This window comes from Rattus norvegicus, chromosome 14, assembly GCF_021556685.1.
Source record: "Rattus norvegicus strain SHRSP/BbbUtx chromosome 14, alternate assembly SHRSP_T2T, whole genome shotgun sequence".
NCBI lineage: Eukaryota > Metazoa > Chordata > Mammalia > Rodentia > Muridae > Rattus > Rattus norvegicus.
The window spans coordinates 43,309,235-43,335,306 of NC_141547.1; the positions used below are offsets into that span (position 1 = coordinate 43,309,235).

General features: G+C 42.5%; 1 protein-coding gene across 1 annotated transcript in view; it reads left to right on the forward strand.

Moving 5' to 3' along the window:
• Positions 1 to 12,128: 12,128 nt before the first annotated feature.
• Rfc1 (replication factor C subunit 1) overlaps positions 12,129 to 26,072 on the forward strand; it is a 74,872-nt gene continuing 60,928 nt past the window's right edge. The window contains 1 exon segment of the mRNA NM_053547.1: positions 12,129 to 12,214. Within this exon segment, the coding sequence (NP_445999.1) occupies positions 12,212 to 12,214 (3 nt within the window). The 5' untranslated portion in view covers positions 12,129 to 12,211.

The window sequence follows — 26,072 nt, forward strand, 5'->3', positions numbered from 1 at the left end:
TCTATAGAATAAATAAATAAATAAATAAATAAATAAATAAATAAATAAATAAATAAATAAAAGATTGTAAGTCATAATGGTTTAATTGTATCTTAGTCCAGTAGTAATTTTTCAACACATCATGAACCTAAATTTTTTTTGTAATTTTTTGATCCAATAAGTTTGGAAGTTAATAATGACTCAATTGTTTTTCCTCTTTTGAAATAAATTCTGCTATTTAAAAAAAAAAGATTTCACATATGCATAAGAGGAAATTTGATCTCATCCCACATTCCTCCCCCTAACTTCTCGGAGCTCCACCCCACACTCTGGCCTCATTTCTTTCCCAGCCTTTTTTTTTTTTTTTTTTGAGACAAGCCAGTCTAGAACCTTCTATATAGACCATGATGGCTTTGAGTTCCCAGATATCTGTTGAGTCCAATTTGTTCTGCCCATATACTCGTGGGTGTTGAATCACCCGTGGGAGAATGGTCAACCAAGGAAGGGTCACACCCTTAAAGAAAACTGGCTCTCCCCCAGAGATCATCAACTATTAACAGCTCCCCCCAGGGGGCTGGGGATTTAGCTCAGTGGTAGAGCGCTTACCTAGGAAGCGGAAGGCCCTGGGTTCGGTCCCCAGCTCCAACAAAAAAAAAAAAAACAAAAAAAACCAAAAACAAAACAAAACAAAAAAAAAACAGCTCCCCCCAGTCTTGCTGGAATATTGACTGGTTTGATTGTGTGTAGGCCTTTTTTCTTTCTTTCTTTCTTTCTTTCTTTCTTTCTTTCTTTCTTTCTTCCTTCCTTCCTTCCTTTCTTTCTTTCTTTCTTTCTTTCTTTCTTTCTTTCTTTCTTTCTTTCTTTCTTTCTTTCTTTTTGAGACAGGGTCTCACTGTGTAGCTCTGGGTGTCCTGAAACTCATTACGTAGACCAAGCTGGCCAGGAACTCATGGAGACCTGCCCGGGTGCTAGATTAAAGGCATGTGCCATCACGGTGAGTGGCTCTTGTGCTGGTTTTGTGTAAGTAGCCATGGCTGCTGTGCGTTAATGAATATAGCAGTTTTTCTCTCTCTTTTTTTTTTTTTTTTGGTTCTTTTTTTCGGAGCTGGGGACCGAACCCAGGGCCTTGCGCTTCCTAGGCAAGCACTCTACCACTGAGCTAAATCCCCAACCCCGCAGTTTTTCTCTTCTAAGACAGGACTTTCCCAAGTAGCCCATGTGCGATGACTGTGACCAGTGTGCTCCACTGGGATAATTAACATTTTTGAAGAATATACAGAGACATTGAAATGTTTACGGTAGAACTAAGAGTGTAGTTAGTCGTAGACTGAAGATGCATTGGAGAGCAGAGCTAACCAGTGCGATTGAACAAATTGTATACATATATACAGGCAAACAGATGCACGCACATAAAAATAAGAAAAAAATAAATAAACCTAAAAAAATTTTAACCTAAAAACATTTAAAGATTAAACAGAATGTGTATGCTTGCATCGTCGTAGTGAGTTTAAAGTTTCTTGATGAAAAACCAGATGCTTTCCCATCAAGGCAGGAAGAGGCAAAGATGTGGCCTCTCATCGCTGCTTGTGTGTGAGAGTGGTCCTGGTGATTGATCTTAGGGCTTCCCTAATACTCTATCTTCTTCACTTGATTCAGTGCCACAGTAGAATCCTTAGGTAATCCAATCACCTAAGAAAAAGAAACAAAACACACCCACTAGGAAGCAACAAATAAAACTGTAAGTTCATAGGTGATCACGATTGTTTATGCAAAAAATTCCCAAACTGAATCAACTGAAAATCCTGGTACAAATGAACAACTGTGTTAAGGTTATACAATGAAAGGTAACATGGAAAAGCCAGTTAACTGCTTTCTTGTACACTAGCAATAAAACTTAAAATTGGACATTGGAAAGGCTCTATTGGGGTTGGGAATATGGTTTCCTGTGCAGGTCTGAGGTCCTGAGTTTGAATTCCCAGTACACATGCAAAAAAGAGAGCTCAACATGGGGCCGGCTGGGATGGAGCACACCTTAATCCCAGGGCTTGAGGCAGAGGCGGGCAGATAGATCTCTGTGAGATTTAGGTCTGCCTGGTCTATTTAGTGAGTTCTGGGCCTGTGAATGCCACATAGTGAGACCCTGGGTTTAGTTTAGCTTTGTTTTGTTAACTTCGGCATGGTAAAGGTGTCTATAGCACCAGTGTTGAGGGAGTAAAGAAGGCAAAAAAAATTTTTCTCCACACACAAAAATGCTTTGTTTGTATAATATACACAAACTATAAAGAAATAAGTTTAAAACTCTAGATCATGGGTGTAGAGAATGATGAAAGGAGACTGCCCTGTTGACTCCCATGGCAGAAAGGGCATCCAATTCCAGGGGCAGCAGCTTCTCAAACCCTGACGTCATCAGGATCCGGAGAAGCACTCCATTCTACAAAGTGTGAGCAACCTGTTGTTCTCTTCAGACACTCGAGACTCAAACTCTAGAGGCCTGAAAGGAAAGAACATTCCTGTTTCTACACAGAGGTCATTAGATGCAGAAACAGAGCTTCAGTTGGCCGCCTAACCAGGCCCCACCCCCAGTCCCTGCCCAGCCCCGATGGCTTCAAGTTTAGTGAGAAGCCCAGTCTCAAAGGAATAAGGTAGAGAGTAATAGAGCAGGACACCCTTCTTCCTGAGTCCCCTGCATGAGAAGGCATGACTGGGAGCACTCTTATATATGTTCGTGGACACAAACTTACCATGCACACAAAGTAAATTAGTTAGCTTACATTTTAAAAACGATAGTGCATGGGGTTGGGGATTTAGCTCAGTGGTAGAGCACTTGCCTAGCAAGCGCAAGGCCCTGGGTTCGGTCCCCAGCTCCGAAAAAAGAGAAAAAAAAAAAAAAAAACAAAAACAAAAAAAAAAAAGCGATAGTGCCAGGGCAAGGATGTAGCTCAGTTGGTGGGGTTCTTGCTTAGCATGCTTGAAGCCCTGGGTTCAGTTCTCGGCGCCGTATAAACCGTATAAACCGAATGGTAGTGCATGCTTGTAATCTCAACACTTGAGTAGTGGAAGCGGGAAGAAGGGCAGTTCAGAGTCCGGGGCTGGAGAGAAGGCTTAGCAGTTAAGAGCACTGACTTCTCTTTCAGAGATCCTGAGTTCAGTTCCCAGCAGCCACATACATGGTAGCTCATGGTAGCTCACAACTATCTGTAATGGGATCTGATGCCCTCTTCTGGCGTGTAGGCATTTCCAGATGAAGCACTCATATACATATAAAATATATTTAAAAAAAAAAAAGACATCCAAGGCCATTCTCTGCTACCTAGTGATTTTGAAGCAAACTTGGGTTACACGAGACTCTCCCTTAGAATAAAATAAAATCTTCAAAAAAAAAATTGGTCTGGGGAGATGGCTCAGTAGCTAACTGCTTGCCATGCAGGCAGCAAGACTGAGGACTCCTAGAACTCACATAAATGCCAGGTGGTGTGGTAACCCCCTGAAGTTCCAGTGCTTGGGAGGTGGAGATTAGGGGAAAACACTGGAGCAAGCTGGCTAGCTAAGGCTAGTGAAGACAAAGACTGCTGCGGTCAGTCTCCCGAGAGCGTACTCGAGCGTGCACACACACATACACACACATGCACACACATGCATGCACATACACATGCACACACATACACACACATACATGTGCACACACACTAACACAATATATACATGCACGTGTGAAAAGAAGAAAGTTCTGTTTGCATTAGCCTATTATGGTTCCCCGATATTACCTTTCCTTATAGAGGAATCTTAAGTAAAAAACAAAATGAGAACTTAAATACTTTCTTCTTGAGGGAAACCACAAAACTCTAATAAAAAGACCTTAAAGTAGGAACAAGCTAGATGGTGGTGAGTTCCTGTAATCCCAGCACTTGGTGGCCGGAGGCAGGAGGATCAGGAGTTGAAGCTCATCCTCAGATACATGGCCAGCCTGAGCTAAGTGTGACTTGTTTCAACAACAAGATCTATATAAATGGAGATAGTCCAGTTACATGGATTTAAAGAAAAACTCATGCTATATGATTTCTTTCTGTTATTCAGGCACTAGGGATGGAGTTTTGTTGATAGAGTGCTTGCCTTGCCTCACTAGGCCCTGGGTTTGATCCCCAACACTCTGTAAACTGAAGTTGGTGTTACACAGTAAGCTTGAAGCCAGCCTGGGATAATGAGACCCTATCTCAAAACACACAAAACAGAAAAACAAATCGCCCCCTCCCCAAACAAACCAAATCAAACCAAAACCAAAGCAACCCCCCCAACAACACAACAAAATAGTCAATTTTCTATGGAATTTGATTTACAGACTCAATAAAATCTCAATAAAAACCCAGATAGTAAACACCAACATCTACCCCCAGACTTCCTATTATCCCTAGCTAACACTCTTTACCCAGTGAGTAATTCCTGCCCACCCCCAATCCTTCCAGCACCTGGCAACCATCCTTCTCTTTTATGTCTATAAATTTGACCACTCCATGAACCTTATATTAGCAGGATAATGGAGCACTTTTCCTTTGTGTCTAGTTTATTTAATTTAGCGTGATCCCAGGCTTGATGCATGATGGTTGTCGCTTCTGCTGCTGCTGCTGTTGAGATAGGATTGCTATGTTGCCCAGACTGGCCTCAAATTCCTAGACTCAGGCAGTCCTCCTGCCTCAGCTCCGGAGTATCTGGGAAGCTGGGACTATTGAGGCAGGAAACTGCTTAGCTCTCAATTTTAAAGGTTTGTTTTGAGATGAGGTCATGATATTAGCCTAGGTTAATATTTAGACCTGAATAAGCACCTCTTTATATCAATAAAACAGCAAACCTTTTGTGTATGTGTGTATATGGAGGCCAAAGGACCATTTAAGAAAGGTATCTATATAAAAGCATAAAGTGAGGTGTAATATTTTACAATCTAGACAGCAAAGGATTAAAAATATTTATTAATTTATTTACAGACATTTTTCTCTGTGTAGCTCTGACTGTCCTGGAACTCACGATGTGTAACTGCCTGGCCTCAGACTCACAGAGATCTGCTATCCTCCACCTCCCCAATAGGTGGCATTTTAACTAAAACAAAGGCTTTTAAAGTTTTAGCTTTTTAAAACAAAAGCTGGCAGTTTAGATCTATCTTCTCTCTTCTGTGTTACTGAACCACACTCTATATGGTTGAGGGCTTTGTTGTTGTTAATTAGTTTCTGTGTGTCTCTCTTCTCGTAGGTGCTTATGTACAGTGTTGGACACCGTGTTAGAGTTGGCTTCTCCTTTTACCATGTGGATCCTGGGAATTGAACGCAACTGAAGTCATCAGGCTTGGTAGCAAGTACCTTTACCTGATAAACCATCTTTCTGGTCCCTGCCATGGCTGTCCTGGAACTTGCTAAATAAATAAATAAATAAATATATTAATTAATTAAATTATATTAATTATATTAATTAATTCAGGTCTGTGTTAATTTGCAATATTTTCCTTTTGAGTTAGGGTCTTGCTATGTAGAATAGGCTGGCCTCCAGCTGACAAAGATTCACCTGCTTTTATCCTCATGCAAGACTTTTGATTTGTTTTGTTTTTTTATTTTTTTGTTTTCTGGAGACAGGGTTTCTCTTTTTTTATTTTGTCTTTTTTTTTTTTTTTCTTTTTTCCAGAGCTGAGGACTGAACCCAGGGCCTTGCGCTTGCTAGGCAAGCGCTCTACCACTGCGCTTAATCCCCAACCCTGGAGACAGGGTTTCTCTGTGTAACAGAACCCTAGCTGTCCTGGAACTCTAAACCAGGCTGACCTTGAACTCACAGAGATCTGCCTTCCTCTGCTTCCTAAGTGCTGGGATTAAAGTTGTATGCATACCTGATCTGGCAATATTTTTTATGTATATTTTGTAGAAGACCTTATTAGACCTCCTTGTGTTAGATCTTTTAAATTCAGACCTGTAGGGGTGCATACACCTTTAACCCTAGGACCCTGGAGACGGGCATTTCCTGAGGCAGTAATTCCATCCCTGTGAGTTCCAGGACAGCCAGGGCTGCACAGAGAAATTCTTTTTTTTTTTTTTTTTTTTGGTTCTTTTTTTTTTCGGAGCTGGGGACCGAACCCAGGGCCTTGCGCTTCCTAGGCAAGCGCTCTACCACTGAGCTAGATCCCCAACCCGAGAAATTCTGTTCAGTTGATCAATCAGGTAAATAATTCAGGCCTATGTTCATTGGCAGTGTTTTCTTTTTAAGACAGGATCTCTCTACCTTTCCCAGGCTGGTCTCAATTCTCAAGCCTACCAAGGGCTGAGAGGACAGGCACACAGCATCATGACAGACCCTGTAAGGCCTTTTGCTTAAAAGACAAAAATACAGAGAGGATCAATGCATTCAATTTATTTCAACTGCATGGCAAGGAAGATGATGGGTAAGATCGTCATGGGATCACATTCTTTCTATTGAGAAGCTTTGGGATTCTGAGTGAGGACTCTGGGCTTGCATCATCAAAGACTTACTGCTTGTTCTAGCCCCTTCTCTCCTCAACGCCTCCTCTTCTTTCTCCTCCTTTTCTTCCTGCTCGTCCTCCCTCTCCTTTGGGAATGGGATACTGTTATGTTTCCCAGGCTGGTCTTAAACAAACTCTAGGACTCAAGGGATCCTCCAATCTCTGCCTCTGGTGCCTCTGGTGTTTGCCACTCTACTCAACTGTATTTCAGATAGTTTAGGCTCTTAGCAGGACTGTGAAGCCAACTGGCTCACTGCTAGTCAGATCACTGAGCGATCCCTGGAGGGTCCTGATATCATTCTTGGTCTTCTATATCCTAAGTCCATTGTATGTGAACAGACACAGACACAGACACAGACACAGACACAGACACAGACACAGACACACAGACACAGACACAGACACAGACACACACACACAGACACAGACACAGACAGACACAGACACACACACAGACACAGACACACACACACAGACACAGACACAGACACACACAGACACAGACACACACACACAGACACAGACACACACACACACAGACACAGACACACACACACACACAGACACACACACACAGACACACACACACAGACACAGACACACACACACACAGACACAGACACAGACACACACACACAGACACACATACACACACAGACACAGACATAGACACAGACACACACAAGACACACACACAGACACAGACACACACACACAGACACAGACACACACACACACACTCCATGTACATAGGCATGTATACTACACATGCATTTAGACACAGGTCTAAAACCAAGAAAGTTCTAAGAGACCTACAGTATCCCCCATGTGGTCAGTCTTCCTATTGCAAGGAGTTTGTAAGGAGATTGTAGTATTTTCCTTCATTCATTGAGTCTCCTTTCTTTGAGTCAATAGCAGTCTCGGCATTGACTTACAGTGTATGCAAAAAAAGATTATACTTATCACCTCAAAATGCTATTGGAATATTCATTGCTCTGTCTATACATGCCCTTAAGATTGACAGTGAGGCGCTTACCTAGGAAGCGCAAGGCCCTGGGTTCGGTCCCCAGCTCCGAAAAAAAAGAACCAAAAAAAAAAAAAAAAGATTGACAGTGAGAACTGGGCTGGGTGGTGTGGGCCTGTAATCCCAGCTGTTTGGGAGGCAGAGCCAGGAGGATCAGGAGTTTGAGGTCATGCTTGCCTACATAGCATGTTCAAGTTCAACCTGGGCTAGAAGATAAACAACCCCTCCCCTAAATCAACAGAACAAAACAAACCTTCAACAAGTTCAAGGCCTTCCAGGTAAGTTGGTCAGACGCTATCTCTAAATAACCACAAAACAGAAAAGACAGAGCTATAGTTCAGAGGTGATGTGTAGCAGGTGAGAGGCCCTGGGTTCAATGTCAAGCAGAAAGACAAAATAACAATGGCCAATGAATATTTTAGGGAATTATAATTTGAGATTATATGCATAATCAAATTTGTGTGTTAACTGCGAAATGATACATTTTTAATTATCTTATTAATTTAAGAGGAAAAGTTCCCTTTCATGTAAGTGAATGTGTAGATTGCTTGTCGAAAACTTCCTATCACTTATAGGATATAAAAACCACCACTCGAGTTAACATGTTAATTGGGTATCATCCCAAGAATTAGGATCATTAATGTCGTTCATGCCTGATTTCCTAAATTAGAATATGTGCCTCTGAGTAGTGACTGATTATGATTGTGTTCCCAAATAGCTTCAAGGTCATTTAGGTGCTTGGTTCAGACTACAGAGGGACTGCCTGACAGACAGTCAGGAAAACATTCCAATAAACCCAATGAAACAGAACTTGCAAATATTTATCCAGAGGGTGGAAGGTCATTTGTTGTGGCACAGTGAAAACTCTATTGATTTCTGTTGATTTTTTTTAAAGTCTAGTGAAAGACAATGTGACCATTGTGCTCTTGAGGATGGTTTCAAAGTGAGTCAGGAGCAAGTCCTATGGCTTAGATAAGTTAAGGGAGACAGGCACTGATACAGGAGTCACACTCAGCTGTGATTAGCATATAAAGGAGGGCGGTGTATCAGCTACTGAACCCTGCTTCTATGCCATTTCCAGATGTTTCATAGCACCGCCTTACCTGTCTGTATGTCAGGGGATGAGGCTTATGTATGTGTATTAGGAACTATTAGATCTAACTGTTTACAAGTTGAGGAACAACTAAGAAAGATCCTATTGTCAATGTTCTAACTTTTGGGACAGAGTTTTTCATGGAATATAGACAATATCCCTAGTATTTCTTCCTAAGGAAGGAAAATAGTTCTGATTTTCATAAAATCGGCTTTGTTGATAAAAAAGGATTTCCCACAGCCTTTCTTTTAAGGATAAAAAAAAAGTATTGAGTACTGTATAATAGTCTTCAATAGGTCTTCAATCATTAGGAAAAACAGACGGGCAAATAACAACAAACAGGGACTAGAGAGAAGGCTCAGCAGTTAATGGCATTGGCTGTTATCGAAAAACAGCCCTGGGTTAGATCCCAAGCACAGCATAAAAAGGATGTGGTAGTGTAGGTCTATAATCTGACTCAGCGCTCGGGAAGTGGATGCAGGAGGATTCAGGACCAGTCTTAGCTACATTGCAAGTCTGAGGTCAGTTTAAGATACAAGCTATCCTGTCTCAAAAAGGAAAAGAAAGAAAAAAATGCGGCAAATAATATGATACAAAAACATAAAGTTTCCTCTTTCATTCTTTTTTGAGATTATGTCTTTCTATATAGCCTTGGCTTGTCCTGGAACTTCCGATATAGACCAGGCTGGCCTGGAATTCATAGAAACCCTCTTGCCTCTTTTTCCCAAGTGCTGGGATTAAAGGTGTGAGCCAGTATACCCAGTTGCAAGTTTTCATTTTTGATGGTTAGGGTTGTGGGGGTTTGCATATGCTTGGCTCAGGGAGTGGTAATATTAGGAGGTATGGCCTTGTTGGAGGAGGTGTGTCACTGTGAGGATGGGCTTGCAGTCCCTTTTCCTAGCTTCCTAGAAACAGTCTGTTCCTGGCTTCCTTTTGATGAAGATATAGAACTTTCAGGTCTGCCAGCGCTGTGCTTTCTGCCATGATGATAATGGACACAACCTGTAAACTAGCCCCAATGAAATATCCTTTATAAGAATTGCTTTGGGGGTTGGGGATTTAGCTCAGTGGTAGAGCGCTCGCCTAGGAAGCGCAAGGCCCTGGGTTCGGTCCCCAGCTCCGAAAAAAAGAACCAAAAAAAAAAAAAAAGAATTGCTTTGGACATGGTGTCTCTTCACAGCAATAGAAACCATAACTAAAGTAAGGGTTTTATTTTATTTTGGAAAAGATTTATTTTTAAAATTATGTATAGGGCTGGAGAGATGGCTCAATGGTTAAGAGCACTGACTGCTCTTCCAGAGGTCTTTTTTTTTTTTTTTTTTTGGTTCTTTTTTTTCCGGAGCTGGGGACCGAACCCAGGGCCTTGCGCTTCCTAGGTAAGCGCTCTACCACTGAGCTAAATCCCCAGCCCCTCTTCCAGAGGTCTTGAGTTCAATCCCCAGCAACCACATGGTGGCTCACAACCATGTGTGATGGGATCTGATGCCCCTTCTGGTATGTCTGAAGATAGATACAGTGTACTCATATATAAATAAAATGAATAAATAATTACTTCTCTATGGTCACGTGGTCACGTAACCATTACACAGTAGAGCAGTAACAGAATGACTGCCACAGAGGGACCCACGCGCAGGGAAGCCCTTCTCACCAGTGACAGTTCACATGTTTCTAAGTTGGGGATTACTATTGTTGGTGAATTTTAACTTGGAACAGTGCAAAGGTGCATGTGGGGTACATGTTACAAAAAATGCGGGGTGTGCTGTTGACCTTTAATCCCAGACTTGGAGAAGCAGAGGCAGGTGAATCCATATTGAGTTCAAGGCTAGCCAGGAATACACAGGGAAATCCTGTCTATAAAAAAAAAAAAAAAAAAATAAGGGGTTGGGGATTTAGCTCAGTGGTAGAGCGCTTGACTAGCAAGTGCAAGGCCCTGGGTTCAGTCCCCACCTCCGAAAAAAGAGGAAAAATAAATAAATAAATAAAATCCAAAATCAGGCTGGAGAGATGGCTCAGCAGTAAGAGCACTGACTGCTCTTCCAGAGGTCCTGAGTTCAAATCCCAGCAACCACATGGTGGCTCACAACCATCTGTAATGCGATCTGATGCCTTCTTCTGGTGTCTGAAGACAGCTACAGTGTACTTACATATAATAAATAAATAAATTTAAAAAAAACCAAACCAAAATCATGTTGCGATAGACACCTAGTAAATAAAAACTCTTGGGGTTGGGGATTTAGCTCAGTGGTAGAGCGCTTGCCTAGCAAGCGCAAGGCCCTGGGTTCGGTCCCCAGCTCCGAAAAAAAAGAAAAGAAAAAAAAACCCAAAAAACTCTTGTATTCCTGAAGGCTTTATTGCCTTTCCCTGTAGATATGTGTCACAAAATGACAAGACCCAACAAGAAGTGGTTAGAAAAAGATTTCAAAGCCAAGGCCAAAGTTGGATACTGTCCTCGTCACTAAATTCTTTGATAATCTCATGTTTTCTCTTGAAGTTGTATGTGAATGTTACTTTCTATTCCACAACCAAGTTGCTTATTTACTCACAGGAAGCTTACTGGCCCATGTGAGTCCCCACCCCTGTAATCCCAGCAGCCGGGTGGTGGAGGCAGGCCTACTTCCTCCCTCCCTGCTGAGACTTGCTTATCCTAAATCTTTCCTGATTCTAGTTTTCCTGTGGGGGTGTATCTTGGTATGTAGTGGCTTCAAAGATTTCACTATTCTTTAAGTGACTGAATGAAGCTTTAGGAAGGAATTAAGGGGCTAGTTTTCTTAGCTTGGTAGTTTTAGAACAAAGCCATTGAGGCTGGGGTTTGCCCAGTCGGTTGCATGCATTCACAGTAGCTCTGAGTTTGATCCCTTGCATTGCGTAAACCAGGAATGTTGGCATATATCTGAAATTTCAGCACTTGGGAGGCAGTTAAAAAAATCAGTTTAAGGTCATCCTCAGCTACATAGTTTACCAGGATGGAATACATGATCTTCTGTCTCAGAAAACAGCTCCTCCCCAATAAACAAAAATATTCCTTTAATGTAAACAGTCCCTTAAATGCAAACATATAACCACGCGATGGAAGACAAGGGCTCCCCGAAAGCTCTTCTTTGACTACTACTCGTGGACTCCATCTCCAATAAATAAATATATAAAAAGTAAAAAAGAGGGGTTGGGGATTTAGCTCAGTGGTAGAACGCTTGCCTAGCAAGTGCAAGGCCCTGGGTTCGGTTCTCCGCTCTGGGGGAAAAGACAGTAAAAAAGACTCGTCCACTTCTGGCAGCCGCTACAGAGGACTGCCTTTGCAGCACGTGTACGGGGAGGGGAAGGAAGCCACCTGGGAACCCGCCTTAGAGGAAGTCAGTCTCAGATCCCAAACTGGGCGTCTCTGTTAGGATCGCTCACGTATTCAGTGTCTTACAGACTTAGCAACCCTCTTGTTGCCAAGGCTGTGCGCAACTCCCGCCTCGGGGCGGGGCCGCGGGGAGCGCGCCTCCGACGTCATCACCGCGCGCCGCCTGAGCGTCTGCTACTTCGCGGGAGAAGTTGTTGGCGCCAATGTATTCCGAGCGGCGATAACGGATACCCCTCCAGTCACGGGCCTGCCCACCTGCTCCTGTTCGGTCGTGGGGCTGCGATGGTGAGCCACCCGGGAGGCGGTGCAACTACAGAGACTTTGCAGGCGGGGTGTGAACGGGACGCCGCCGCGGTGCTGGGTGGGGAGGACCATGCAGAGTGCTCCGAGGGGCCCCGTTTAGGGTTCGGGGCGCACCAGGGACGCAGCGTGCAGGGATGTGGCTGCTACGCGGCACTTTCACACCCCACCTCCCGACTCTTCGGGGAAGGGAGGAAGAAGAATTTGGACGGGGCGTTAAAAGTTACTTTCGTGTCCAGCATTGTACCAAATCTCTGTTGGAATGCTTCCTTAAGTCGTGACTTCAAGCTTTGCGAGGAAGAATGTGACGCTTGCCTTTCTCAGGGAGAAGTTGCTCGGGCCTTCAGGTTTAATCAGCTTCCTGAAGTACGTCTCAGCCGTTTAGAGAGCTGATGACACAAGGAAGTTGTTTTACTTTGTTTAGAATAATTTATAGGACTTGAACGGATAACCTGGTTTACCAGGAATAAAAAACACGGACGTTATGTATTTGACAGTTGTCATCTCTTATCACCTGTTACAAAAAGTAGTTTTTTAAAAAAACCCTCTGTTCCAACTTCAATACATAATTCTGTGTAGTGAACATTAAATAGATCGAAAGTGAAATAGTCCTTGGCATAGGAGATAGTTACAAGTTTGAAATCATCTTTAACATACAGAACAACTGAAGATGTTGAGCTAATCCACAAGATATTTAACAATCACATATATAACACACACACACATAAGTATACATGTATATATACTTTTATTATTAAGCTTGTCAGAACACCAGCATTCAAGGGAGAAAAGTGTTATACCAAATTGGAAAAAATTTCAGCTCTGTTTTTAATTCTTGGGGAGAGAAGATAGTGATGGTAGCCACCGGGAGTCAGCCTTTTTATTTTCTGGATTATGTGTGAGTTGTTTGCTTTAAATACCTTCTAGAAATTCATCTGAAGTGTTGTTCTAACAAAGATTTATTCCTATTTTAGTCATGTGTGTCTCTGTGTTTGTGTATGCATACATGTGTTTGAGGGCCCATGTTGGCCAGAGGAGGGTGTCAGACCCTCTGGAGCTGGAGTTACAGGTGGTTTTGCATGGCTTGCTGTGGGTGTTATTTATGGAAGTCAGGACCTCTGCAATGAACGGTATGCACTGCTAACCACTGAACCATCTCTTCAGCCCCCAAGTTCATTAAATTTTTATTTAACTTGTAGTGTGTATATTTTGCCTGAATATATTTCTGTGAGTATACATGCCCGGTGCCATCAGAGGCCAGAAGAGGGTGTCGAACCCTTTGGAATTAGAGTTGAACTCATGTCCTCTGAAAGGCAGCAAGTACTCTAACCACTGAGACATCTCTCCAGTCATTCCTTTGCAGTTTATAGGTGGCGCATGCCTTTAATCACAGCAGTTGGGACACAGAGGCAGGCAGATCTCTATAGGTTCGAGGCCAGCCTGCTCTATTGAGTGAGTTCCGGTATAGTCAAGGCTACACAGAGAAATCCTGTTTGGAAAAACTTAAAAAAAAATTATGAGTGTTTTGTCTGCATGCATGTATGTGCTGCATATGCAGTCCTGGTCCCAAGAAGGTCAGAAGAGTACAGAACTGGAGTCATAGATGGGTGTGAACCATCATGTGAGTGATGGAAACTGAAGTCAGGTTCTTTGCAAGAGAACCAAGTGTTCCCACTCACTGAACCATATCTCAAACCTCCCAAGTTCATTTTGTTTTGTTTTTGTTTGTTTTATTTTTTGAGACAGGGTCTCTACGTAGTCCAGGCTGTTCTAGAGCTTACTATGTAGAGCAGGCTGGACTTGAACTCACAGCGATGTTTCTGCCTCTGCCTCCTGAGTACTGAGATTAAAGTCCCTTGCTTTCATGCTCAGCTCCAAGTTCATTTTGAAGGAGAATTTTGGGTAATAGTACCATGTATCAGGTCTTGAAATTAAAATGTTTATAGATTAGGCACATCTGAACTCATGATCCTCTTGCCTCAACTTGTAGGCCCTCCACAGTCAAGTTTTATAACAGTAAAGATACTTTTTAAACAGTTTGCCATACAACTAGTAGGTGGTTAAACTAGAGAACCTAGGCATTTTTGACCACTACATTATTCTGCCCCCCTAAAACGATCAGCGTTACATTTTGGAATTTAGGTATTTTGGTATTGTGGAAAGTTAATGAGATTTTGATGATGGAGTATGAGGTAAAGACTGTTTAATAGTTAATATTAGTATCTAGACCTGTACAAGTAAATTAACTTCTGTGACTCTCACACTTCCAAGTGCTAGATTACTGGTGTGAACTGGACCCCAGGAAGTAGCTTAATTTCTTGGTTTCTACTTGCAAAAAGGATGCAGTGAATGATAACTACCTCGAATAACTTAACGTTAAAAATATTTATTTACGGGCTGGGGATTTAGCTCAGTGGTAGAGCGCTTACCTAGGAAGCGCAAGGCCCTGGGTTCGGTCCCCAGCTCCGAAAAAAAAGAACCAAAAAAAAAAATTTATTTACTATATGTGTATAAGTGTGTGATGGCATAGTTGTAGAGGACCTAGGTTCCGTTTCTAGAACCCATATGATAGCTTATAGCAACCTGGACCTCTTAAGTTAATTAAAAAAGTTTAAATACACACACACACACACACACACACACACACACACACACTTTTATGTGTTTAAGGGTTTGCATGCATGCATGTATACCATGTATGTTTGGATGCCTGAGGAGGGCAGAAGAGGGTGTTAAATAAATTTCCTGAAACTGGAGTTTCAGGTTGCTGTGAGTTGCCATGTGGGTGCTGGGAATTGAACCTGGGTTCTCTGTAAGAGCAGCAAGTGCTGTTAACTGTTGAGCCACCTCTCCAGCCTTTTTTAATTGATTATGTGCAGAATTAAATCAAGTTAAGGGCCAGAGAGATGGTTCATTTGGCATAGTGCCTACCTTACAAGCATGGGGACTTGAGTTTGGGTCCTCAGCACTCAGGTGTAGTTGTTTGCATTTGTCACCCCAATTTTGAGGGAGGGATCCCTGGAGCTCATGACCAGCCAACCTCTCTGAATCATCTGCTGCTGGTTCAGTGAGAGAAACAGTGTATGTACAGCTTTGATTCTGGAGCTTGGCATGTAGTAGGCATATAGTTGTTCCAACTGCAGTAATCTGCCTTTCAGAAAGGATACTAGAAAATCACATAAGGTTTTGTTTTTGAGACTGGGCCTTGCTGTGTATCACTGAGTGATCTGGAACTGCTATGTAAACCAGGCTGGCTTTGAACTAAGAGATACTTCTGCCTCTCCTCTCTTGTCTCTGATGGGATCAAAAGTATGCACACCACCATGTCCAGTCTGTCCTTTCTATTTAGTGAAACATTTCGTAGGTGTTTACATCAGTTTTTAAGGGCATAAAAGGCTGGGCGTGCTCTTAACCATACTTATGAAGCAGAGGCAGAAGTTCAGGAGTTAAAGTTCAGTCTTTACACAGTTTTACACAGGTCCCTGTCAGCCTGCAGTTCATGAGACCCTATCTCAGAAAATTAGGAGAAAAAAGGATAGGGGCATCATAGATGCTTCTGATGGTAGGTGAACTTTCTGAGCATTTACGCTCTTTGGGCTTTCCTTTTTCTCTCGGTGTCTGTGTATGTAGAGGCAGAGGAAGACAGTGGCTCTGCTGCTTAGTGCCTCTCTCTGCTTTATCTTCTTGAGATTGAGTCTCTCATTGACCCAGCTTGCTGTTTTCTTCTGGGACAGCAAATTCCAGGGATCCTCATGCCTCTGCCTCCCTTAGTGCTAAGAGTGCCTGCTGCTCCTGCAGAGGGGACTCTAGTTCTCTTCTTAGCACCCATATCAGGTGGCTAACAGCTACCTGTAACTCCGGCTCCAAGGGATTCAAAGTACCTGGTCCTGGAGGGTACTTGTACTCATGTACACATACATACATATAAAATACATACATACACACATGTATTTGGAGTGGGATAGATGGCTCAGCTGTTAAAAGCTCTTGTTGCTCTTATAGAGGACCTGGGTTTGATTCTGAGGAGCCATGTGGAAGCTCACAACCATCTGTGGCTCCAGTTTGAGGAGGATTCAGTCTTCTGAGCTTCAAGGGCACTAGGCTTTTACATGGTATGCATGCATATGCACAGGCAAAACAGTTATTCACATAAAAAGATAAAGGAAATGTTTAGTAAATTTATACATTATATTGGTATTCAATTTGGTCCTCTAGCAGTTATCACAAAAAGAAGCCTAACAGAACAAGAATAAATTTCAATTTAATGAGTGTTTATCGAACACCTGTGCATAAGTTATATTATAGGACAATAGTTCTTAACTTACTTGGGCCACAGTTCCCTTTAAGAAATGTGGTGAGAGGTATGCAAATTTTCTGACCGGCAGAAATGCATATAGACACATAACACCATTTTAGGGACTTTCCCTCCCTTCTGAAGCTCATCTGTAGATAGAGATTCACTTTTGCTCTGGGAGTTGTTGAATTTGAGGTCTCCCGCTTTTTGACTTTTGACAGAGGTGTCAGATAATCATCAATAGTCTATTACAAAACAGGTGCCAAAGCCAGTCTTGGTGGCACATACCTTTAGTCTTGGCACCTAAGAGGCAGAGGCAGGCTGATCTCTATGAGTTCAAGGCCAACCTGGTGGGATCTACAAAGAGAGTCCAGGGTAGCCAGGGTTCTGTTACAGAGTAATCCTGTTTCAGAAAAACAAACAAAACCTAACAAAACAGACAAAAGCCAGATAACCCTTATTCAAAAAAATAGAGAATAAACTTGGATGTTTACATTTCATACCTGATATAAAACAGGGATGAATAAAGAATAAAAAGCTAAGGCAGGAGGATCTCTGAGTTCAAGGCTAGGGTGGTCTATAGAGTGAGTTCCAGAACAGCCAGAGCTCTACAGAGAAACCTTGTTTTGAAAAACCAAAACCAAAAGAAAAGAAAAGAGATAGAGTTTTGCATTTTAGTGGTTTATAAAGTAAAAGCTTATTAAATATTTGATTAGCTTTTGTGAAATATGTTGATGATAATTTTTCTTGTGAATTTGGTGGGCCATTTAGAATGTTAAACAATGTTTTTATTCCTTTGCTAATTTTAAAACAGAGAAGTAAGACCAATGTGTACTGCCGTGGCAGCTGCTCTGCAGAGCATCAAAGGCAAATGACAGTCACATGATTTGTGCCTTCCCTCCTTTCTCATCTCCCTCTGTCTTAGTCAGATTAAAAATTAGAAAACGTACCCGTCTCCTTTTTAGTACATGACCCAAGTCTGGTAATTTAGTTTGATCTGTGTTTACCATAATTGTATTTGCAACACTTCTTTCTAATCTTGCAGGATTGTTAATTATACCCTGAAGATGGGAACTGCCACTCTGTCCCTGTCCCCGCTTTTCTCTCTGTTGTTTCAGCAAGTAGTCCAGGGGTTTGAATTTGCCTCAGACTCCCTATTTGAAGTATTGATTAGCAATTTCCCCCTTATATTTAGGACAGTCTTCAATTTAAATATTTATATATTTACTTTTAGATTTGTTTATTTATTTATATGAGTACACTGTCACTGTCTTCAGACACACCAAAAGAGGGCATCAGATCCTATTACAGATGGTTGTGACCTGGGAATTGAACTCAGGACCTCTGAAAGAGTAGTGCGTGGGTTCTTAACCACTGAGCCATCTCTCCAGCCCTAAATATTTATTTTTATTTACATGTATTTGTGTGTGTCTGAGTGAATGCCATATGTGTGAGTGGCCCTTGGAGGCTAGAGTTACAGGTGATTGACTATAAACCTCTTGACAGGAATGCAGGAAATAACTCAGGTTCCGAAGAATAGAAAGTGTCTTAACTGTGAGTTATCTCTCCAGTCCCAACCTTCAATCAATCAGTCGGTCAATGTACTTATTTATGGGTTTTCGTGACAGGGTTTCTCTGTTTAGTTCTGACCAGGCTGGCTGGGAACTCTGAGATTTGGCTTCCCTGCCTCCTGAGTGCTGGGGTTAAAGGCCTGTACCACCACTGTTGGCCCACTCTTCGTTTTTAAAGCTTTCGCTAGAGAATGACTTCTTGGCATTCGCAGTTTCCTAGTAGGGCTAACAATTTCTAGGCTTGTTCTGTGGTTTAAACCCATTGACTTTATTTATTTATTACCTATGAGTCTCATATATCCCAGGCTGACGGGGAACTGAAAATGACTTTGAACTTCAGTTCCATCTACTGCCTGCCCCTTCTAAGTGCTAGGATTACAGGAATGTGTCACCTTACCCAGCTACAATTTATTTATGACCAATTACACCTATTTACTGATTTATTTTATTAATTTATTGTGTGTGTGTACATGCCTGCCATAGTACATGTGTGGAGGTCAAGGCAAATTATAGGTGTGGGTCTTGGGAATTGAACTTAGGTATCAGGTTTGGTGACAAACACCTTCACCCGCTGAGCCATTACACTAGTTCTCCTGTCCCTTGCCTCTACTCCCACCTCTTCAGTGCTGGAGAACGAACCTAAGGCCTTATGGATTATAGGCAAACACTTTATCCTTAGTTACATCCCACACCTGTATTTAGAGTTTTGTATGTGTGTTTGGTTTTGAATATTTCTGGGGAAATATAACTCATCAGGTTTATGAATGTTTAAAGATGTCTGGTGTGCTGGTCGAAGACCATGTGTCTTGTTTCTTTGGCTCATATACACATTTTTTGGAACATTTTCTGAATGGGCTACTTGTCACTGACAGTCTCTGTAAGGGGAGATGCCACAGGGGCAGAGAATTGCTCTGCAGTGTCTGGCATATGTTAACATTTCCATAAATACTTGATGTGTGAATAAACTAATTCCAATAAAGATATCAATGAGGTAAGAGTTACTGTCATTTTGTAGTACAGCAGTTCTCAACTTGTTGGGTCAGAACCCCTTGGGGGGGTTATTGAACTACCCTTTCATGGGAGTCACTGAAGACCACTGGAAAACAGATTTACGTTATGATTCGTAATGGTAGCAACATTAGTTATCAAGACGTAGCATGTTAGGAAGGTGGGGAACTACTGTTCTAGAGAGATGGCTCAGTAGTTAAGAGCCCTTGCTGCTCTTGCAGAGGACCCAGGTTCAGTTCCCAGTGCCCACATTAGAGGCTCATAACCTTCCCCTAACTCTGTATCCAGGAGACGTGAGGCACTCACTAGGCACATATGTGATATATACACATATATGCAGGCAAACCCTCATACTCATTAAATAAATTTATTAAAAGTCATTTTATTCATGACTTAAAACATTTCATGATTGGGTGTGGTGACAGTACACACCTTTAATCTCAGCACTCAGAAGGCAGAGCAGAGGCTCCTGAGGCTGAGGTGGACATAGCCAACTCCAGACCAGTCAGGGCTACATGTGGAACCTTGGTTCATTTTAGTTTTTTTTTTTTCATGACTGTAAGGTAGCCTATAGAAACATGGTGTTTTACTGTATTATATCGTAGGTCTGTTTTTGGTTTAAGTCACATAGATAGTTGAAGTTTGATATTTTTGAATTAGAAATAATTTGCAAAATGTTAACCTCTAGAAGAATAAAAACAATAATCACAGTATGTTAGCTATGGTGAATGTCAGAATTCTGAAAAAAAGCAGGCACACTCAGTCTCAGACACTTCACTTATCCCACCTTAGGCAGTGTGAAAAGAACCTTACAGTTTTAAACCTGAGTTAGATAATTATTTTTATGTTGTGCTCAGTTTTTGTTTTTAATTTGTAATTTTGGATCAGGAACCTGAAAATGTCTATGATGAGTATTTATGAGACTATTATATCCTCTGAATTTTTCATTGTCACCTGGTGATGTACCCCTTTAATCCCAGCACTTGGGAGACAGAAGCAGGTGGATCCCTGTGAGTTTGAGGCCACCCTGGTCTAGCGAGTGAGTTCCTTGACAGCCAGGGCTACACAGACAAAGCCCCCAAACAAACAAACAAACAAACAAACTTTTTTTTTCCATTGTTGAGAAGAGCCTGTTTCTCTTCCTGGCTGGGCTTCATTTTTTGGCTCAGCTTTTGTTCTCTGAGGACAGACCAGAGGGCAGATGGAGGCTCTGTGAGGGCGGAGGGGTTTTTGTTTTGTTTGTGCTTTTCTCTTTCCTGTGTCATTTCTTCTGAGCACTGAGCACTGATCCTGGCCTGTTCAAGGTGTTTAGAAGTCTGAATGAGGGATCTTGAGGGACCGTAGAATAGTTTTCTTCCCAGAACCTGTTACAGCTGTGTCTTGTGCCCCTTGTAGTCATCTCGTGCTGGTGGTTATTAGCTCATGTGTCCTCCTCAGGGAAGTGCTTGAGGCAGTGCTGGACTTTGCTAAGTCAAGAATGTCTGCTGTGTATAGTGACAGTTTTGATTTCTAAAAAAAGTAATTTGTGTGGCTAAAAGCCAATTTTGAAGGAGAGGAAATGGCCTACTAAAAGTGAAAGTTGTTTTCATCTTTTATAGCTACAATATGGTAATGTGACACAGGAGTCAGGCATGCGGATCTAATATAGAAGGTGAATTTTAATAATTTAGTTCAGAATAATACACAGTGCTAATTTCATCTCTCTTCTCTCTCTCTCTCTCTCTCTCTCTCTCTCTCTCTCGTGTGTGTGTGTGTGTGTGTGTGTGTGTGTGTGTGTGTGTGTGTAGGGGGTGCAGCGTGGGTCCAAGTGTATGAGGAGTCCTGCTCTATTTCTCTCCACCTTATTCTTTTGAGCTAGGGTCTTTCACTGAACCCCGAGCTAGCCAGCCCCAGCAGTCCTCTTATCTATGCTCCCATCTCAGTGCTGGGGTTACAGATGTGTGCACTCATGCTTGGATCTTTGTGTGGGGTTTGGAGATTTGAACTTAGGCCCTCTTGTTTGCATAGCATGCACTCTTACAGCTGAGTTGTCTCCGTAGCCTCCTCTTACATTTTCTTAAAACAAAAATAAGCAAATACAGTCATAATAAAAATCCCAATCAAAGATTTTCTGGGGGAGGGGTATGGGACAGGGTCTTGCTGTCTAACCCTTTCTGGCCTGGTACTTGTTATGTAGCCCTGGCTGGCTTTGAACTTGGTAGTCCTGCTTTCAGCTTCCCTTATGCTGGGATTGCATATGTGTGCCACCACGCCTGGGTAAAGATTGTTTTAGTACACATATTATTATTTTGATTAGCAATTTATTAGTCGTCTTGCATTGTTATTTTTTCTTTTGTTTTTCTGAAATAGGGACTCACTATATAGTCTTAGTTCACCTGCAACCCACTATATAGACCAGGCTGACCTTGAACTTAAGAGATCTGTCTGCCCTAAGTACTTGGATTAAGGATGTGCATCACTATCAGTAAGGTTTTTTTTTTTTTTAACTTATTTTTATTTTCTGTGTGTGGATGTTATTGTGTGTGTCTGTGTACCATGTGACTGTAGTGCCCATAAGAGGCTAAGAGAGGTGTTGGACTCTCTGGACCTGGACCCACAGATGGTTGTTAGCCACAATGTGACTGCTGAGATTCGAACCTAGGTCCTATGGAAGAGCAGCCAGTGCTCTTTAGTACTGAATCATCTCTCTTCCATTTAATAAAATTTAAAATTAATTGCTCTGCAGTGTCTGGCATATGTTAACATTTCCATAAATACTTGATGTTTGACTAAACTAATTCCAATAAAAATATCAATAAGGTAAGAGTTACTATCATTTTGTAGTGTAGCAGTTCTCAACTTGTTGGGTCAGAACCCCTTGGCGGGGGAGGGGGGGAGGGGGAGGGGGGTTGTTGAACTACCCTTTCATGGCAGTCACTGAAGACCATGAAAAGTTTAAAAAGTATCAGGCCATCCCTGGTGGTGCAAGCTGTAATTGCAGCCACAGAGAGACTTCAAGCCCTGTTTAAGATTACAGAGTAACATTCAAGGCTAGCTTGGACTTTTTAATGAACCTTGTCTCAAAGATAAGAAATGGGTTGGGAATGGAGCTTAGTGTTAGAGTACTTGTCTAGTGTGGGCAGTCTAGACCTCAGGTTCAAGCCCTCAGAACTGTAAAAAGTTAAAAATTTATAATTCCTATTAGAAAAACATGGTTCGAACGAGTGCCCAGGTATCCAGCCATTGTAACAGTGTCAGGCTGTATTTGGTCAAGGGGTAGAGGTTAGTATCAAAGTGCAGTTCTGCTAGGGATGGCCAAGACCGTCTGTGCTCTTTAGATGAGAGCTGAGGAAAGGCTGCATCACTCTAAAGTTAACTGGACATTTACTGATGAGATTCATAAGCTTTGGGTGTTCAGATATTTGCCATATTTACCTGTTTCTCTGTCTGATGCGTCTGGAAAGGCCGCAGTCACGTCTGGGTCCTGCATAGTTGCAAGAACCTTTGGGGCACTCCTGCCATTCCAGGCACACATGCCCTCCTGCTCCAGGCACCGCTGCAGGCACTGACCAGCATTACTCCTGAGATGCCTTGCAGAACACCTGATCTGAGCTCTGCCTCTTAACCCTTTCTATTCTGTTTTGACTCATTCTTTCATCAAAGGTTCTACAGTTTTCTAGGCCCACCCTTGAATTTCTCTCTCTCTAATTATTTTATTATTTATTCTTATATTATTTATTTTTATTTTATGTACATTGGCATTTTGACTGTATGTATAAACATACATGAGGGTGTTGGATATCCTGGAACAGGAGTTAAAGACACTTGAGAGCTGTCATGTGGGTGCTTGGAATTGAACCTGGGTCCTCTGGAAGAGCAGCTAGTACTCTTTTTTTTTTTCTTTTCTTTTTTTCGGAGCTGGGGACCGAACCCAGGGCCTTGCGCTTGCTAGGCAAGTGCTCTACCGCTGAGCTAAATCCCCAACCCTGCAGCTAGTACTCTTAACTGCTGAACCATCTCTCCAGCCCTAGACATATTATTTTTATATTATGTATATGTGTGCATCTCTGTAGGTATGTGCTTGTGAGTTCATGTGCCTGTTGTGGCCAGAAGAGGACTCTCATCCCCTGGAGCAAGAGTTACAGGGGGTTGTGAGCCTCCCTACATGAGTGCTGGGAATAGAATTCAGGTCTTCTGCAAGAGCAGCACACACTTTAGCCACTGAGCTCTCTAGCACCTCCATCCTTGAATTTCTGTCGGGCCAGGACAAGATTGTAGACTGCTGCTTCCTACCTGCCCAGCAAGGTGTGATCTTCCCTTCCCACTGTGAGGCTGAGTGAGTCAGGGATTGTTTTGCTGTCTCTGTCACTGTCTTAGATGGCAGCATTACCTGTGTAATGTGGTGAGGAAGTGATCCTCCCAGGATACAGATGACCAAGTGGAGCTTTAGCTTATGGCGACTGTGAAGAAGTCCGGGCACAGGGTTACCAGTAGTCCTTTCCACTGGTCTACCCGTCTTCTTGCTTAGTTCTGCCTTTTCCACTTCTGATGCTGTCACCTACCTCATGTAGACTTAAATAGCCTTGAATTGCTTCGAAAGCTGATCTGACCTGGAATTCCTGATCCTCCAGTGGCCCGCCTTCAGAATGCTAGGGATTGCACTCGTGCATCTCCATGCCTAGTTTCATCCTCATTTCTCTCTTTCCCTTCTTCTTCCCCTGCCCTCCTTTCCCTCTCCCATCTCCTCCCCCTATCTTTTCTTCTTTCTCCACTCCTTCCTTTCTTTTGAGATAAGAGCTTTCTGTGACATCCTGACTGGTCTGGAACTCACTATGTTGTACTTGAACTCACAGAAAGACACTTGCTTTCACTCGGATTAAAGGTGGTGTCACCACACCTGCCCCCCACCTCCTCCTCTCTTTCCTTTTTTTTTGAGACAGGGTCTCCATTATGTAGCTCTGGCTGTCCTAGAGCTCACTGTGTAGACCAGGCTGGCTCTGAAATGATTAAAGGCATGTGCCACCTTTCCATGTCTTGAGGCACTTCTCTGTCTAGTCACTTACACCGTCATTGTCAACTTTAAGATCACTTTGCTGGAGATGGCTTTATGTTTTTCCTCCTTCCTTGTTCCTTCTTTGATATGTCTTCTCATTTAGCGTTATCACTAGCAGGTAGTCCTTCACCCAGCCGGAGCTATTCGTTCCCTCCATTTGCAGAGATCTGCTTGCATATTTTTATGAAGGCTTAAAGCTGGCTTCCTTGTTTTTCTGCTTATTGGTGAGCTTTGCCTGGGTATCTGTGTTTGGGAGGTGAGAAGCAGAAGGCCTGGTTGACCCAAAGTGGTGTAAAAACAGATGTAACAGCATTGTCAACAGACAAGTCTCTCTGAGCCCAAGTGATCATTAAATATTGCACCCTGCTTATCTAGAGTTCAGGCCTTGTGTGTAGAACCTGTAGAAGTGTTGCCAAGCTTAAATTTTGATGACTACCACCTGATGCACCTGACAGTCATGGTAAGGCCAGGTTCAGGCGGTGTCCCTCAGGTCCTGTGCCAGGCGGTTCTGGTACTCTGATGGCCTTATGATTGCCATTGACTTCCCACCATACCGCCTTTAGATACTTATAGAGTCTTTAGATACTCACTTGTCTCCAAAAGAGCTTCACAAGAGCCTTTTTCTCATAAAGGGTGCTCACTTTGCATCTTGAGTCCTCGGCACTATGCCATCCTCTAAGTGTATAGATCAAGTAGGTCAAGGGAAAAGTTGTTAATGGTAGGTTATGTCTGTTTTTGCATAGTCCTTAGAGTTACGTACGGGAATAGGCCGGTGTCACTAGGAGGTATTGCTAGGTGGTCAGAGTCGAGTGGAAGGTTGGACGGGATTTGGACATGGAAGATCAGCTTTCAGTTTCAGAGGTTTTAGGCGTGCTACCTAAATTGACAGAAGGATTTTTTTTTCCTGCGGATTTTCTCTGAGTAGCCCTGGCTATCCTGAATTCACTTCGTAGACCAGGATGGCCTCTAACTCACAGAGATCCATCTGAGTAGCCCTGACTATCCTCACTTTGTAGACCAGGCTGGTCCCAACCCAGAGAGATCCATCTGTCTCTGCTTCCCTAGTAAGTGTTGAATTTCTCAAGACCTTGTTTTGTCTTATCTGTTCTACTTCCTCATTTAAAATGGGGTTATCTTCTAATTTTTTTTAAAGATTTATTTCTTTATTACATGTAAGTACACTGTAGCTGTCTTCAGACACACCAGAAGAGGGCATCAGATCTCATTACAGATGGTTGTGAGCCACCATGTGGTTGCTGGGAATTGAACTCGGGACCTCTGGAAGAGCAGTTAGTGCTCTTAACTGGCTGAGCCATCTCTCCAGCCCATGTTCTAATTTTATTTACCATATTTAACTGTTTACCTCACAGGCTCATCAAAAGACATAAGTCTATGTCCAGTTGCTGTAAGTAAGACATGAGAAATTTACTTACTTTTCATTATCTCTGCTAAAATGTAACTTTTGTGTGAGTTTTGCCTGAATTTTTTGTCTTGCTTGAATTTCCCTGTTTTTTAAACTAATAATCACCAAGGGAAAAAAAGGGGGGGGGGTCACACTCAGCTGCTCCCACCTCCAGATCCCCCCCCCCCTTCCTTTCTGCCTGGAATTCTCTATGTAGAGTAGGCTGGCCATGAACTCATAGAGCTCTGTCTGCCTTTGTCTCCCAAGTGAGAGGATTAAAGATGTGTGCTGCTACACACAGCTCCTTTATACTTTATTAAAATTCGTTTTTAAAAATTGTGTGTGGGGGTTGGGGATTTAGCTCAGTGGTAGAGCGCTTGCCTAGGAAGCGCAAGGCCCTGGGTTCGGTCCCCAGCTCCGAAAAAAAGAACCAAAAAAAAAAAAAAAATTGTGTGTGTGTGTGCGCATGTGAGATCAGGTCACCTGGGAGACCAGAGAGGGTTTTGGATCTGTTGGAACTGGAGTTACAGAGTTGT